Here is a 14,064-nt window from a genome sequence, read left to right as displayed (position 1 = left end):
ATAAATAAATTAGTAAATAAATAATAGTCTTATAAGAATTTTTTTCTCAGTGAGTTTGTTTGAAGGAATAAATTATGCTTCAAAGTTAGGGGAAAATAATGTCAGAAGTCTAAATGTTCTTCTGTTTTGGTCTTGCTTATCAGACCAAGGTTGTTGACCTTGATAACCACTGAAGATCCTTACAGTTTACAGAGTCATTTCCTCAAGTTTTCTAAGTGGCCGATCAGAGATAAACCCCTGGAGAAATATCTGATGTATGTTTCTCGCCTCGGGTGACCAGCAAAATGTGATAGAATATTGCCTTTTACCGGCCGGGCGTGGTGGCTCATGCCTGTCATCCCAGCACTTTGGGAGGCCGAGGCGGGTGGATCACTTGAGGTCAGGAGTTCAAAACCAGCCTGGCCAACACGGTAAAACCCCGTCTCTACTAAAAATACAAAAAATTAGCCGGGCGTGGTGGCGGGCACCTATTATCCCAGCTACTCGGGAGGCTGAGGCAGGAGAATGGCGTGAACCCAGGAGGCGGACCTTGCAGTGAGCCGAGATCGCACCACTGCACTCCAGACTGCGCGACAGAGCGAGACTCCGTCTCCACAAAAAAAAAAAGATTTGTGTGTATCTCTTCTAACTCCAACCTGTCACCGTTTTAGATCCAAATGCACCAATCAGGAATCTAAGGATGAAAGAAAAGGCTCAGCAGTTGATGTGGGACCTGAACAGAAACGTGACCGACGTGGAGTGTATCAAAGGCACCGACTATTCTATGCCGGTAAATCCTATTCTCTACGGTTGACCAACGAGACGTTTCCGTCTCCCGCAGGAATCTGAGAACCAGTACTGCTCCCGTCCCTGTTGTCATAAGTACCTGGGTTCTGCCCCGAAGCCAGCTGTGGGATTTGAAGTGAGTTTGGAGGGTCTGGTTCCCCATCCGCGGGATATCCAAGGTGGCACACACTGGACATGGTGGACGTGAAAATGAAACGAGGCTAACCTATGACTGGTGGAAAACCAAACCGCACGCTGGGTGCGGTGGCTCACGCCCGTCATCCCAGCACTTTGGGAGGTCGAGGCGGGCGGATCACCTGAGGTCAGGGGTTCGAGACCAGCCTGGCCAACATAGTGAAACCCTGTCTCTACTAAAAATAGGAAAATTAGCTGGGCGTGGTGGCTCATGCCCGTAATTCCCAGCTACTCGGGAGCCTGAGGCGGGAGGATCGCTTGAATCTGGGAAGCGGAGGTTGCAGTGAGCCGAGATCGCGCCACTGCACTCCAGCCTGGGCGAGAGAGAGAGGACCAGGCACCGTGGTTCACACCTGTAATCCCAGCACTTTGGGAGGTCGAGGCGGGCGGATCACCTGAGGTCAGGGGTTCGAGACCAGCCTGGCCAACATAGTGAAACCCTGTCTCTACTAAAAATACAAAAAAAAATTAGGTGTGGTGGCGGGCGCCTATAATCCTAGCACCTTGGGAGGCCAAGGCTGGTGGATCATTTGAGGTCAGGAGTTCGAAACCAGCCTGGCCAACATGGCAAAACCATGTCTCCACTTAAAATACGAAAATTAACTGGGCGTGGTGGCTCACGCCTGTCATCCCAGCACTTTGGGAAGCTGAGGCGGATGGATCACCTGAGGCCAGGAGTTCGAGACCAGCCTGGCCAATGTGGCGAAAGCCCGTCTCTACTAAAAATATAAAAATTAGCCAGGCGTGGTGGTGGGTGCCTGTCATCCCAGCTACTCGGGAGGCTGAGGCAGGAGAATCGCTTGAACCCGGGAGGCGGAGGTTGCAGTGAGCCGAGATTGTGCCATTGCACTCCAGTCTGGAGGACAAGAGCGAGACTTTGTCTTGAAAAATAAAAATAAAAATCAGCCAGACGTGGTGGCAGATGCCTGTCATCCCAGCTATTCAGGAGGCTGAGGCAGGAGAATCGCTTGAACCTGGGAGGCGGAGGTTGCAGTGAGCTGAGATCGCGCCACCGTGCTCCAGCCTGGGCGACAAGAGCAAACATCCGTCTCAAACAAAACAAACCAAAACAAAAAACAAAAGTGTGTGCTCAGGAAACATGGTTCTCATCCCGAAATCCTTCCAAATCCCCCAGCTTGTCATCACCTGCGTTCTCAGGGTTGGAGAACAGGGCCAGACCTCACGGGGCGGCCCAGGTGAGAATGTGAGCGATTTCCAAGTCAGTGTCTTGTGGTAAAGGAACACGTTTCCTTGAGAACCCATTTCGTCCCCTCCAAGTGCTATGTCTGTTCAATACAATTCAAATCACAGGCCTTTATGCGTCTGCTCGGGCCACCATTACAAAGTCCCACAGCCCAGGACGCCTAAACAACAGACATTGATTCTCCCACAGTCCTGGAGGCTGGAGGTCTGAGATCCAGGTTTGGGCAGGGCTGGTTCCTCCTGAGGCCTCTCTCCTGGGCTTGGAGACGCCGTCTTCTCCCTGTGTCCTCACAGGCTCGTCCCTCTGTGTGTGTCTGTGTCCTCATCTCCTCTTCTTATAACGACACCAGTCCTATTGGATCAGGGCCCACCCTAATGACCTCATTTTACCCGAATCACCTCTTTAAAGACTCCAGCTCCAAATACGGTCACAATTGAACATTAGGGCTTCTATATGTGATTTTGGAGAGTAGAGATTAAACAGTTTAGAACCCCAAGGCAATTTTACCATATACCGTGGCCAACTGACTCTCAAGTTTATCTAGAACCACAAATGTTGGGGGGAAAAAAAAAAACCTAAGGAAATTTTGTCCGGGCGCAGTGGCTCACGTCTGTCATCCCAGCACTTTGGGAGGCCGAGGCGGGCGGATCACCTGAGGTCAGAAGTTCGAGACCAGCCTGGCTAACGTGGTGAAACCCTGTTGTCTACCCAAACATATACTTTAAAAATTAGCCGGGCGTGGTGGCGGGCACCTGTAATCCCAGGTACTTGGGAGGTTGAAGCAGGAGAATGGCTTGGACCCGGGAGGGAGAGGCTGCGGTGGGCCGAGATCGCGCCACTGCACTCCAGCCTGGGCGACAAGAGCGAAATTCGACCTCAGGAAACATCCGAACGTCCTTAGCATCAAATTCAGCATGGTCTCCCCGCAGCCCTCACATTCCCGTGTCTCTCTCAGGCAATGAACGACAGCTATTGCCAGTTCGGAGCCATTTCCTTATGTGAAGTGACCAACTACACCGTCCGAGTGGCCAGTCCCCCGTTCTCCACGTGGATCCTCTTCCCTGAGAACAGTGAGAAAAATGTTCATTGTGTGTCTGTTCTTTCCGTCTGTTCCCTCCCTCTCTCCTCTCTCCCTCCCTGTGTCTGCCTTATCTGTCTTCCTTCCTTCCTTCTCTTTCTTTCCCTCCTGCCTCACTCCCTTCTTTCCTTCTCTTCTTCTCTCCTTCCTTCCTTTTTTCTTTCCTTCTTCCTTCCGTTCCTTTCCTTCTTCCTTCCTTCTCTTTCTCTTTCTTTCCCTCCTGCCTCACTCCCTTCTTTCCTTCTCTTCTTCTCTCCTTCCTTCCTTTTCTTTTCTTTCCTTCCTTCCTTCCTTCCCTCTTTCTTTCCCTCCCTGCCTCACTCCCTTCTTTCCTTCTCTTCTTCTCTCCTTCCTTCCTTCCTTTCTTTTCTTTCCTTCCTTCCGTTCCTTCCTCTTTCCTTTCCTTCTTTCCTTCCTTCCTTCTCTTTCTCTTTCTTTCCCTCCTGCCTCACTCCCTTCTTTCCTTCTCTTCTTCTTCCTTCCTTTCTTTTTTCTTTCCTTCCTTCCTTCTTCCTTCCTTTCCTTTGCTTCTTCCTTCCTTCCTTCCCTCTCTTTCTTTCCCTCCCTGCCTCACTCCCTTCTTTCTCTTCTTCTCTCCTTCCTTCCTTCCTTTTTTCTTTCCTTCCTTCTTCCTTCCGTTCCTTCCTTTCCTTTCCTTCTTCCTTCCTTTTCTCTTTCTTTCCCTCCCTGCCTCACTCCCTTCTTTCCTTCTCTTCTTCTCTCCTTCCTTCCTTTTTTCTTTCCTTCCTTCTTCCTTCCGTTCCTTCCTTTCCTTTCCTTCTTCCTTCCTTCTCTTTCTCTTTCTTTCCCTCCCTGCCTCACTCCCTTCTTTCCTTCTCTTCTCTCCTTCCTTCCTTCCTTTCTTTTCTTTTCTTTTCTTTCCTTCCTTCCGTTCCTTCCTCTTTCCTTTCCTTCTTTCCTTCCTTCCTTCTCTTTCCCTCCTGCCTCACTCCCTTCTTTCCTTCTCTTCTTCTCTCCTTCCTTTTTCTTTCTTTCCTTCCTTCCTTCTTCCTTCCGTTCCTTCCTTTCTTTCCTTTCCTTCTTCCTTCCTTCTCTGTTTCTTTCCCTCCCTGCCTCACTCCCTTCTTTCCTTCTCTTCTCTCCTTCCTTCCTTCCTCTTTTTTCTCTTTGCTTTTCTTTCTTTTCTTCTTCCTTCCTTCCTTCTTTCCTTTCTTTTCCTTCTTCCTTCCTTCTCTTTCTCTTTATTTCCCTCCCTGCCTCACTCCTTTCTTTCTCTTCTCTTTCCTTTCTCTTTTCTTTTCTTTCTTTCCTTCCTTTCCTTTCCTTCTTCCTTCCCTTTCTTTCTTTCCCTCCCTGCCTCACTCCCTTCTTTCCTTCTCTTCTCTCCTTCCTTCCTTCCTTTCCTTTTCTTTCCTTCCTTCCATTCCTTCCTTTCTTTCCTTCCTTCCTTCTCTCTCTTTCCTTCCTGCCTCACTCCCTTCTTTCCTTCTCTTCTTCTCTCCTTCCTTTTTCTTTCTTTCCTTCCTTCCTTCTTCCTTCCGTTCCTTCCTTTCTTTCCTTTCCTTCTTCCTTCCTTCCTTCCGTTTCTTTCCCTCCCTGCCTCACTCCCTTCTTTCCTTCTCTTCTCTCCTTCCTTCCTTTTTCTCTTTGCTTTTCTTTCTTTCCTTCCTTCTTCCTTCCCTTCCTTTCTTTCCTTTCCTTCTTCCTTCCTTCTCTTTCTCTTTATTTCCCTCCCTGCCTCACTCCTTTCTTTCTCCTCTTCTCTTTCCTTTCTCTTTTCTTTTCTTTCTTTCCTTCCTTCCATTCCTTCCTTTCCTTTCCTTCTTCCTTCCCTTTCTCTTTCTTTCCCTCCCTGCCTTACTCCCTTCTTTCCTTCTCTTCTTCTCTCCTTCCTTTCTTTTATTTTCTCTTTTCTTTCTTTTTTTCCTTCTTCCTTCCTTTCCTTCTTCCTTCCTTCTCTTTCTTTCCCTCCCTGCCTCACTCCCTTCTTTCCTTCTCTCCTCTCCTCTCCTTCCTTCCTTCCCTCCCTCCCTCCCTTCCTTCCTTCTCTCTGTTGCTCTTTCTCTTTCCCCTCTGTCTTTCTCTTTCTCTTTCTCCGCGTCCCGGGTTCAAGCGATTCTCCTGCCTCAGCCTCCTGAGTAGCTGGGATTATAGGCGCCCGCCACTATACCTGGCTAATTTTATATTTTCAGTCGAGATGGGGTTTCACCATGTTGGTCAGGCTGATCCAAACTCCTGACCTCGTGATCTGCCCGCCTCATCCTCCCAAAGTGCTGCGAGTACAGGGGTGAGCCACCACGCCCCGCCTTAAATAGAGATGGGGTGTTGCTATGTTACCTAAGCTGGTCTCAAACTCCTAGGCTCAAGTGATCCTCCCACCTCAGCCTCCCGAGTAGCTGGGATGACAGGCACCTGCCACCACGCCTGGCTAATTTTTGTATTTTTAGTAGAGACGGGGTTTCACCATGTTGGCCAGGCTGGTCTCAATCTTCCGACCTCAGGTGATCCGCCCGCCTCGGCCTCCCAAAGTGCTGGGATTATAGGCGTGAACGACTGTGCCTGGCCTCGAGTTAATTATTTTTAAGTTTAATAGATTCCCAGGGAGTTATGCTGAGTTGGAAAAAAAGAGCACGCCAGAGTGTAACACACAGAGTGATTTCATTTATACAATTGTCTTGAAATGGCAACATTTTATAAATAGAAAACAGTCTCCTGGTTTGCAGGGATATAAGCAGGAGCGAGAGCTGGAGAGAGGTGGGTTTGGCTGTAAAAGTGCTCCCTGGGGAGGTTCGGTGTGGGGGCTCACGCCTGTCATTCCAGCACTTTGGGAGGCCGAGGCAGGTGGATCACCTGAGGTCGGGAGTTCGAGACCAGCCTGGCCAACATGGTGAAACCCCGTCTCTACTAAATATACAAAATTAGCCGGGTGTGGTGGCAGATGCCTGTAATCTCAGCTACTCAGGAGGCTGAGGCAGGAGAATCGCTTGAACCCGGGAGGCAGAGGTTGCAGTGAGCTGAGATCGCACCATTGCACTCCAGCCTGGTCGACAGAGCGAGACTCTGTATAAAAATGAATAAATAAAAGAATGTCTAGGATCTCTCTGTATTATTACTATTTTTTTACAATTGCTTGTGTATCCTCCATGGTCTCAAAATACGAAAGGCACTCTAAAAAGCGATTAGAATTTCATTTATTTATTTATTTTTTTGAGACAGAGTCTCCCTCTGTCGCCCAGGCTGGAGTGCACTGATGCGATCTCGGCTTCTTGCAACCTCTGCCTCCCGGGTGCAAGAAATTCTCCTGCCTCAGCCTCCCTAGTAGCTGGGATGACAGGGGCCCAACATCACACCTGGCTAATTTTTTAATATTTTTATTAGAGATGGGGTTTCTCTATGTTGGCCAGGCCGGTCTCGAACTCCTGACCTCAGGTGATCCAACCGCCTCGGCCTCCTAAAGTGCTGGGATGACAGGCGTGAGCCACCACGCCCGGCTAATATTTGTATTTTTAGTAGAGACGGGGTTTCACTACATTGGCCAGGCTGGTCTCGAACTCCTGACCTCAGGTGATCCACCCGCGTGGGCCTCCCAAAGTGCTGGGGTGACAGGTGTGAGCCCCCACACCTGGTCCCGATTCGAGTTTTCTTTTATGTTTGTGAACCCAGGTGGGACGCCTCGGGCAGGCGCGGAGAATCTGACCTGCTGGGTTCATGACGTGGATTTCTTGAGCTGCAGCTGGGTGGTAGGCCCGGCGGCCCCCGCTGACGTCCAGTACGACCTGTACTTGAACAATCCCAAGTAGGTGTGCCCTTGGGCAGGTCGGGCTGTCCCCGGTGCAGGCCTTCGGGGCACGGTCGTCCCGCAACCTTACCGCTTACCACAGCAGCCACGAACAGTACAGGTGCCTTCACTACAAAACGGATGCTCGGGGAACACAGATCGGGTGTCGGTTCGATGACATCGCTCGACTCTCCCGCGGTTCTCAAAGTTCCCACATCCTGGTGAGGGGCAGGAGCGCAGCCGTCAGTATCCCCTGCACAGATAAGTTTGTCTTCTTTTCACAGATTGGTGAGTAGCCCACGACATTCCCTCCCACCCTCAGCTCTGCGAGGCCACGGTTTTAGCCTCAGGCCACATCCCACGGACCGGGTGGGCCCACACATAGACACTGGCCTCTCGCATTTCCAGAGGCTGCACGTTGGAGGTCAGGGTGCTGGCCGACTGGGCTCCTAGGGAGGTCTCCTCCTGGCTTGGAGAGGGTCATCTTCTCACTATGTCTCATATGGTAGAGAGAGAGAGATGAAGTTCTGGGGTCTCTTGTTAGAAGGGCACTCACACCGTCATGGGTCCTGTCACGGGTCATAGGATCCCCTGTCACGGGTCCCATCATGAGTCATAGGAGCCCCCATCGTGGGTCCCATCATGGGTCATAGGAGCCCCCGTCATGGGTCCCACCAAGAGTTAGGGGACCCCTGATCATGGGTTCCACCCTGAGTTATGTGATCCCTTATCATGGGTTCCATCATGGGTCATAGGACCCCTCCCAGCATGGGTCATAGAACCCCTCATTATGGGTTCCATCATTGGTCATAGGATCCCCTGTCATGGGTTCCATCAGGGGTCATAGGATCCCCCATCATGGGTCCCATCACAGGTCATAGGATCCCCCATCATGGGTCCCATCACAGGTCATAGGATCCCCCATCATGGGTCATAGGATCCCCTGTCATGGGTCCTACCATGAGTTATGAGACCCCTGATCTTGGGTTCCTCCATGAGTTATGTGATCCCTCATCATGAGTTCCATCATGGGTCATAGGACCCCTCCCAGCATGGGTCATAGGATCCCCTGTCATGAGTCCCATCATAGGTCATAGGATCCCCCATCATGGGTCCCATCATGGGTCATGCAACACCCCCATCATGGGTCATAGGATCCCCAATCATAGGTCCCATCATGCATCATTGGATCCCCCATCATGGGTTCCACCATGAGTCATGGGATCCCTCATCATGGTCCCATCATGGGTCATGGGACCCCCCCATCATGGGTCATAGGATCCCCCATCATGGGTCCTATCATGAGCCATGGGATCCCCCCCATCATGGGTCATGAGAGCCCCCATCATGGGTTCCATCATGAGTCATAGAATCCCCCATCATAGGTCATAGGATCCCCTGTCACGGGTCCCACCTTGGGTCATAGGATCCCTCATTATGGGTTTCATTATGGGTCACAGGATCCCTCATCATGGGTCCCATCATGGATCATAGGATCCCTCATCATGGGTTCCATCATGGGTCATAGGATCCCTCATCATGGGTTCCATCATGGGTCATAGGATCCCTCATCTTGGGTTCCATCATGGGTCACAGGATCCCTCATCTTGGGTTCCATCATGGGTCACAGGATCCCTCATCATGGGTTCCATCATGGGTCATAGGATCCCTTATGGGTCCTATCATGAGTCATGGGATCCCCCGCAACCATGGGTCATGGGAGCCTCCATTGTGGGTCATGGGAGCCCCCATGATGGGTCATGGGAGCCCCCATCATAGGTTCCATCATGAGTCATGGAATCCCTCATCATGGGTTCCATCACGGGTCATGGTACCCCCCCATCATAGCGGTCCACCCTCATAACTTCAGCCCACCCCAGTCACCTCCCAAAGGCCCTACCTTCTAACACCGTCCAACCAGGGGTCAGGGCTTCAACACAGGAATTTGGGACAGGAGGACACACACTTTCAGTCCACAACATCCGAGCTCCGGGGAACCTCCCAGGTGGTGAGAATGTCAATATGCCCAGAGCGGACGTGCCCTGACCCCACGGGGAGGGTGCTTGGATACCTTGGAAGAGGAGGGAGAAATGAGGAAGAGGAGGAGAAGGACAAGGAGAAGAGAAGGGAGGAGAGGAAGAACATGAGCAGGGGGAGGAGGAGGAGAAGGAAGAAAAGAGGAAACAGGAAAAGGAGGAGGAGGAGGAAGAGAAGAAGACGGAGGGAAAGGAGGGGGAGGAGGTGGAGATGGGGAGGGAAGGAGGAGGAGGAGAAGAAAGAACAAGAGGCAGAAAGAAGGAGGAGGAGGAGAGGGTGGAGGAGGAAGAGGAGGGAGAAGAGAGGAAGGAGAATGGAGAGGAGTAGGAGGGGGAGGGAGGGGAAGACAGAGAAGGTGGGGTATAAGGGTAGTGAGCTGAGGAGGGGGAGGAGGAGGAGAAAGGACAGGAGGAAGAGAGGGAGGAAAAGGAGGGGGAGGAGGGTGGTGGTGGAGGAGGGGAGAGGGTGGAGGAAGGAGAGCAGGAGAGGGAGGGACGAGGAGGGGGGCAGAAGGAGTGGGAGGAGAAGGAGGAGAATGGGCAAGGGAGGAGGAGGAGAGGGAGAAAAAGGAGGGGGTGGAGGGAGGAGAAGAGAAGAGAGGAGGAGGGAGAAGGAGGGGAGAGGATGGAGGAAGGGGAGCAGGAGGGGGAAGAAAAAGGAGGAGGAGGGGCAGAAGGAAGAAGGAGCAGGAAGAGAGGAGGAAGAAAAAGGAGGAGGAGAATGGGCAGGGGAGGAGGAGGAGAGGGAGGAAAAGGAGGGGGAGGAGGGTGGAGGGGGAGAAGGGAAGAGAGGAGGAGGGAGAAGGAGGGGAGAGGATGGAGGAAGGGGAGGAAAAAGGAGGAGGAGAGGCAGAAGGAAGAAGGAACAGGAGGAAGAAAAAGAGGAGAAGGAGGAGGAGAATGAGCAGGGGAGGAGGAGGAGAAAGGAGAGGGGAAGAGGAGGGTGACAAGGAGAATGGGGAGGAGAGAGAGAAGGGGTAGAAAAAGGAGGGAGAGGAAGAGGAGTGGAGGGGGAGGAGGGTAGGGAAGGGGAGAAAGAACAGGAGAGCAGGAGGAGGGGGAGAAGGAGGCGGGGGCCAGGGCTGGACTTGCTTCCAGGGGCCCAGGGGAGACCCAGACAGACAGCCGGAGACACAGGGCTGCGCTGGCCTGAGAATGTGGAAGTGCCTGGGGTTCCCTGGACGTGGAGGATGCCCTGGGCCGCTGGGAGTGGTGGGATATCCCCTTAGGGGGCTGAGGTGGGGATGGGCGGGAGGAGAGAAGCCGGGAAGTGGCAGCTCCAGAAGGATATGTACAGGTCAAAAGTGCAGGAGTCTCTGGAGGGCCCATCCTGAATGCTGCGGAGAGGGCCCTCAAGGCTGCAGTGGGCTGTAGGCGGGCAGAGGGGGCATGGGGAGTGGGGGTTGGCGCTGGGCAGGGGTGGGGAGTGGGCCAGGCTGCCCAGCGGGGCTGAGCCCAGAGATGGAGGGGGCAGGGACAAAGATGTGCACCTGCCAATCCTCAGAAAAGCTGGTACTGAAGTGACCAAAAGGGTGGTGCTCAAGGCTGCTCCCAGGACAGTGGGGTTCCCAGGATGCAAATCCTAAGGAGGGTCACTTCCCCCAGCGCCCCCAGCACGGCTCAGTCCTGTGTGAAGTATCTCTAGAAAAAAAAAAGAATTGATTTTTACTGCTAAAAGTGCTTTTCTCATTGTTAGAGAGATTAACTCCACCCAACATGACTGGAGAGTGTAATGAGACACATTCCTTCATGCACTGGAAAATGAAAAGTCATTTCAATCGCAAATTCCGCTATGAGCTTCGGATCCAAAAGGTAAACCGTTCACCCGTTCCCCCCACCACCCCCGCCCTGGACATCCCTGATTTTTGGGAAGTTGCACTCTGGGGCCTTGGGACGGGCAAAAAAATCTCTGATAACGCCACAGAACGCAGGGATCGTTAAAAAAAAGAAAAAGAAAAAAGGCCGGGCGCGGTGGCTCGCACCTGTCATCCCAGGACTTTGGGAGGCCAAGGCGGGCGGATCACAAGGTCAGGAGTTTGAGACCAGCCTGACCAACATGCTGAAACCCCGTCTCTACTAAAAATACAAAAACTAGCCAGGCGAGGTGGCGGGCACCTGTAGTCCCAGCTACTCGGGAGGCTGAGGCAGGAGAATGGTGTAAACCTGGGAGGCGGAGGTTGCAGTGAGCCGAGATCGTGCCACTGCACTGCAGCCTGGGCGACAGTGTGAGACTCTGTCTCAAAAAAAAAAGAACAAAAATTTTAGACCTTATGTGGTCTCTTGTGTTTTATTTCTATTATTTTTATTGTTGTGTGGTTATTTTTATTTTTTTCTTGAACTTTCTGTTTTCTTTTTTAGTGATCTACAGATTCAATGCAAGTTACTCAAATATTTTTGATCCACGGGTCGTTGGATCGCACGTGTAACGCTTGTGGATACAGGGGCCCAGTGGAACATAAATATTTATTTATTTATTCATTTACTGAGACATTCCATTCCGTTCTCCATTCCATTTCATTCTCCATTCCATTCCGTTCTCCATTCCATTCTCCATTCCATTCCGTTCCCCATTCCATTACGTTCTCCATTCCATTCCATTCTCCATTCCGTTCCCCATTCCATTCCGTTCTCCATTCCATTCTCCATTCCGTTCCGTTCTCCATTCCATTCCTTCTCCATTCCGTTCCGTTCTCCATTCCGTTCCGTTCTCCATTCCATTCAGTTCTCCATTCCGTTCCGTTATCCATTCCGTTCCGTTCTCCATTCCGTTCTCCATTCCATTCTCCATTCCATTCCGTTCTCCATTCCATTCCGTTCTCCATTCCATTCCGTTCTCCATTCCATTCCATTCTCCATTCCATTCCGTTCTCCATTCCATTCCATTCTCCATTCCATTCCGTTATCCATTCCATTCCGTTCTCCATTCCGTTCTCCATTCCGTTCCGTTCTCCATTCCGTTCCGTTCTCCATTCCGTTCCGTTCTCCATTCCGTTCCGTTCTCCATTCCGTTCCATTCTCAATTCCATTCCGTACTCCATTCCATTCTCCATTCCATTCCATTCTCCATTCCATTCCGTTCTCCATTGCATTCCATTCCGTTCTCCATTCCATTCTCCATTCCATTCCGTTCTCCATTCCATTCCGTTCTCCATTCCATTCCGTTCTCCATTCCGTTCCGTTCTCCATTCCGTTCAGTTCTCCATTCCGTTCCGTTCTCCATTCCATTCCGTTCTCCATTCCGTTCTCCATTCCATTCTCCATTCCATTCCGTTCTCCATTCCATTCCATTCCGTTCTCCATTCCATTCCATTCTCCATTCCATTCCGTTATCCATTCCATTCTCCATTCCATTCCGTTCCCCATTCCATTCTCCATTCCATTCCGTTCTCCATTCCATTCCGTTCTCCATTTCATTCCATTCTCCACTGCATTCCATTCCGTTCTCCATTCCATTCTCCATTCCATTCCATTCTCCATTCCATTCTCCATTCCATTCCGTTCTCCATTCCATTCCATTCTCCATTGCATTACATTCTCCATTCCATTCCATTCCATTCCGTTCTCCATTCCATTCCATTCTCCATTCCATTCCATTCCATTCCATTCTCCATTCCATTCCATTCTCCATTCCATTCTCTATTCCATTCTCCATTCCATTCCATTCCATTCTCCATTCCATTCCCTTCTCCATTTCATTCCGTTCTCCATTCCATTCCGTTCTCCATTCCATTCTCCATTCCATTCCGTTCTCCATTCCATTCTCCATTCCATTCCGTTCTCCATTCCATTCCGTTCTCCATTCCATTCTCCATTCCATTCCCTTCTCCATTCCTTTCTCCATTCCATTCCTTTCTCCATTCCATTCCGTTCTGCATTCCATTCCGTTCTCCATTCCATTCTCCATTTCATTCCGTTCACCATTCCGTTCTCCATTCCATTCCATTCTCCATTCCGTTCTCCATTCCATTCCGTTATCCATTTCATTCCGTTCGCCATTCCGTTCTCCATTCCATTCCGTTCTCCATTCCATTCTGTTCCATTCCATTCTCCGTTCCATTCCATTCCGTTCACCATTCCATTCCATTCCATTCTCCATTCCATTCCGTTCTCCATTGCAATCCATTCCGTTCTCCATTCCATTCCATTTTCCATTCCATTCCATTCTCCATTCCATTCCATTCCATTCCGTTCTCCATTCCATTCCGTTCTCCATTCCATTCCGTTCTCCATTCCATTCCATTCTCCATTCCATTCCATTCCATTCCGTTCTCCATTCCATTCCATTCTCTATTCCATTCCATTCCATTCTCCATTCCATTCCCTTCTCCATTCCATTCGGTTCTCCATTCCATTCCGTTCTCCATTCCATTCTCCATTCCATTCCGTTTTCCATTCCATTCCATTCTCCATTCCGTTCTCCATTCCATTCTCCATTCCATTCCGTTCTCCATTCCATTCTCCATTCCATTCCGTTCTCCATTCCATTCTGTTCTCCATTCCATTCCCTTCTCCATTCCATTCCGTTCTCCATTCCATTCCGTTCTGCATTCCATTCCGTTCTCCATTCCATTCTCCATTCCGTTCTCCATTCCATTCCATTCTCCATTTCATTCCATTCACCATTCCGTTCTCCATTCCATTCTCCATTCCATTCCGTTCTCCATTCCATTCCCTTCTCCATTCCATTCCATTCTCCATTCCATTCCATTCCATTCTCCATTCCATTCCATTCTCCATTCCGTTCTCTATTCCATTCTCCATTCCATTCCGTTCTCCACTCCATTCCATTCCATTCTCCATTCCATTCCGTTCCATTCCATTCCGTTCTCCATTCCATTGCATTCTCCATCCGTTCTCCATTCTCCATTCCATTTCCCATTCCATTCCGTTCTCCATTCCATTCCATTCTCTCTTCCATTCCATTCCGTTCTCCATTCCATTCTCCATTCCATTCCATTCTGTTCTCCATTCCATTCCATTCCATTCCATTCCATTCCATTCTCCATTCCATTCCGTTCTCCATTCCATTCCATTTTCCATTCCGTTC

At 50.5% G+C, this 14,064-nt stretch overlaps 1 protein-coding gene across 3 annotated transcripts in view; it reads left to right on the top strand.

Annotated features, from left to right (window-relative positions):
• The window catches only part of LOC126947139 (interleukin-3 receptor subunit alpha), a 39,201-nt gene that overhangs the window by 6,835 nt on the left and 18,302 nt on the right, over positions 1-14,064 (top strand). For 2 of the 3 annotated variants that reach the window (XM_050777764.1, XM_050777763.1), the window contains exons 3-7: positions 651-769; positions 3,120-3,234; positions 6,867-6,999; positions 7,085-7,269; positions 10,714-10,829. In XM_050777764.1, coding sequence (XP_050633721.1) covers positions 651-769; positions 3,120-3,234; positions 6,867-6,999; positions 7,085-7,269; positions 10,714-10,829 — 668 coding nt within the window. The remainder of the gene's footprint in view (positions 1-650; positions 770-3,119; positions 3,235-6,866; positions 7,000-7,084; positions 7,270-10,713; positions 10,830-14,064) is intronic. The other variant, XM_050777765.1, reaches the window with a different exon arrangement.

The sequence above is a fragment of the Macaca thibetana genome, chromosome Y, assembly GCF_024542745.1.
Source record: "Macaca thibetana thibetana isolate TM-01 chromosome Y, ASM2454274v1, whole genome shotgun sequence".
Classification (NCBI taxonomy): domain Eukaryota; kingdom Metazoa; phylum Chordata; class Mammalia; order Primates; family Cercopithecidae; genus Macaca; species Macaca thibetana.
This window is presented reverse-complemented; position numbering and strand designations above follow the sequence as displayed.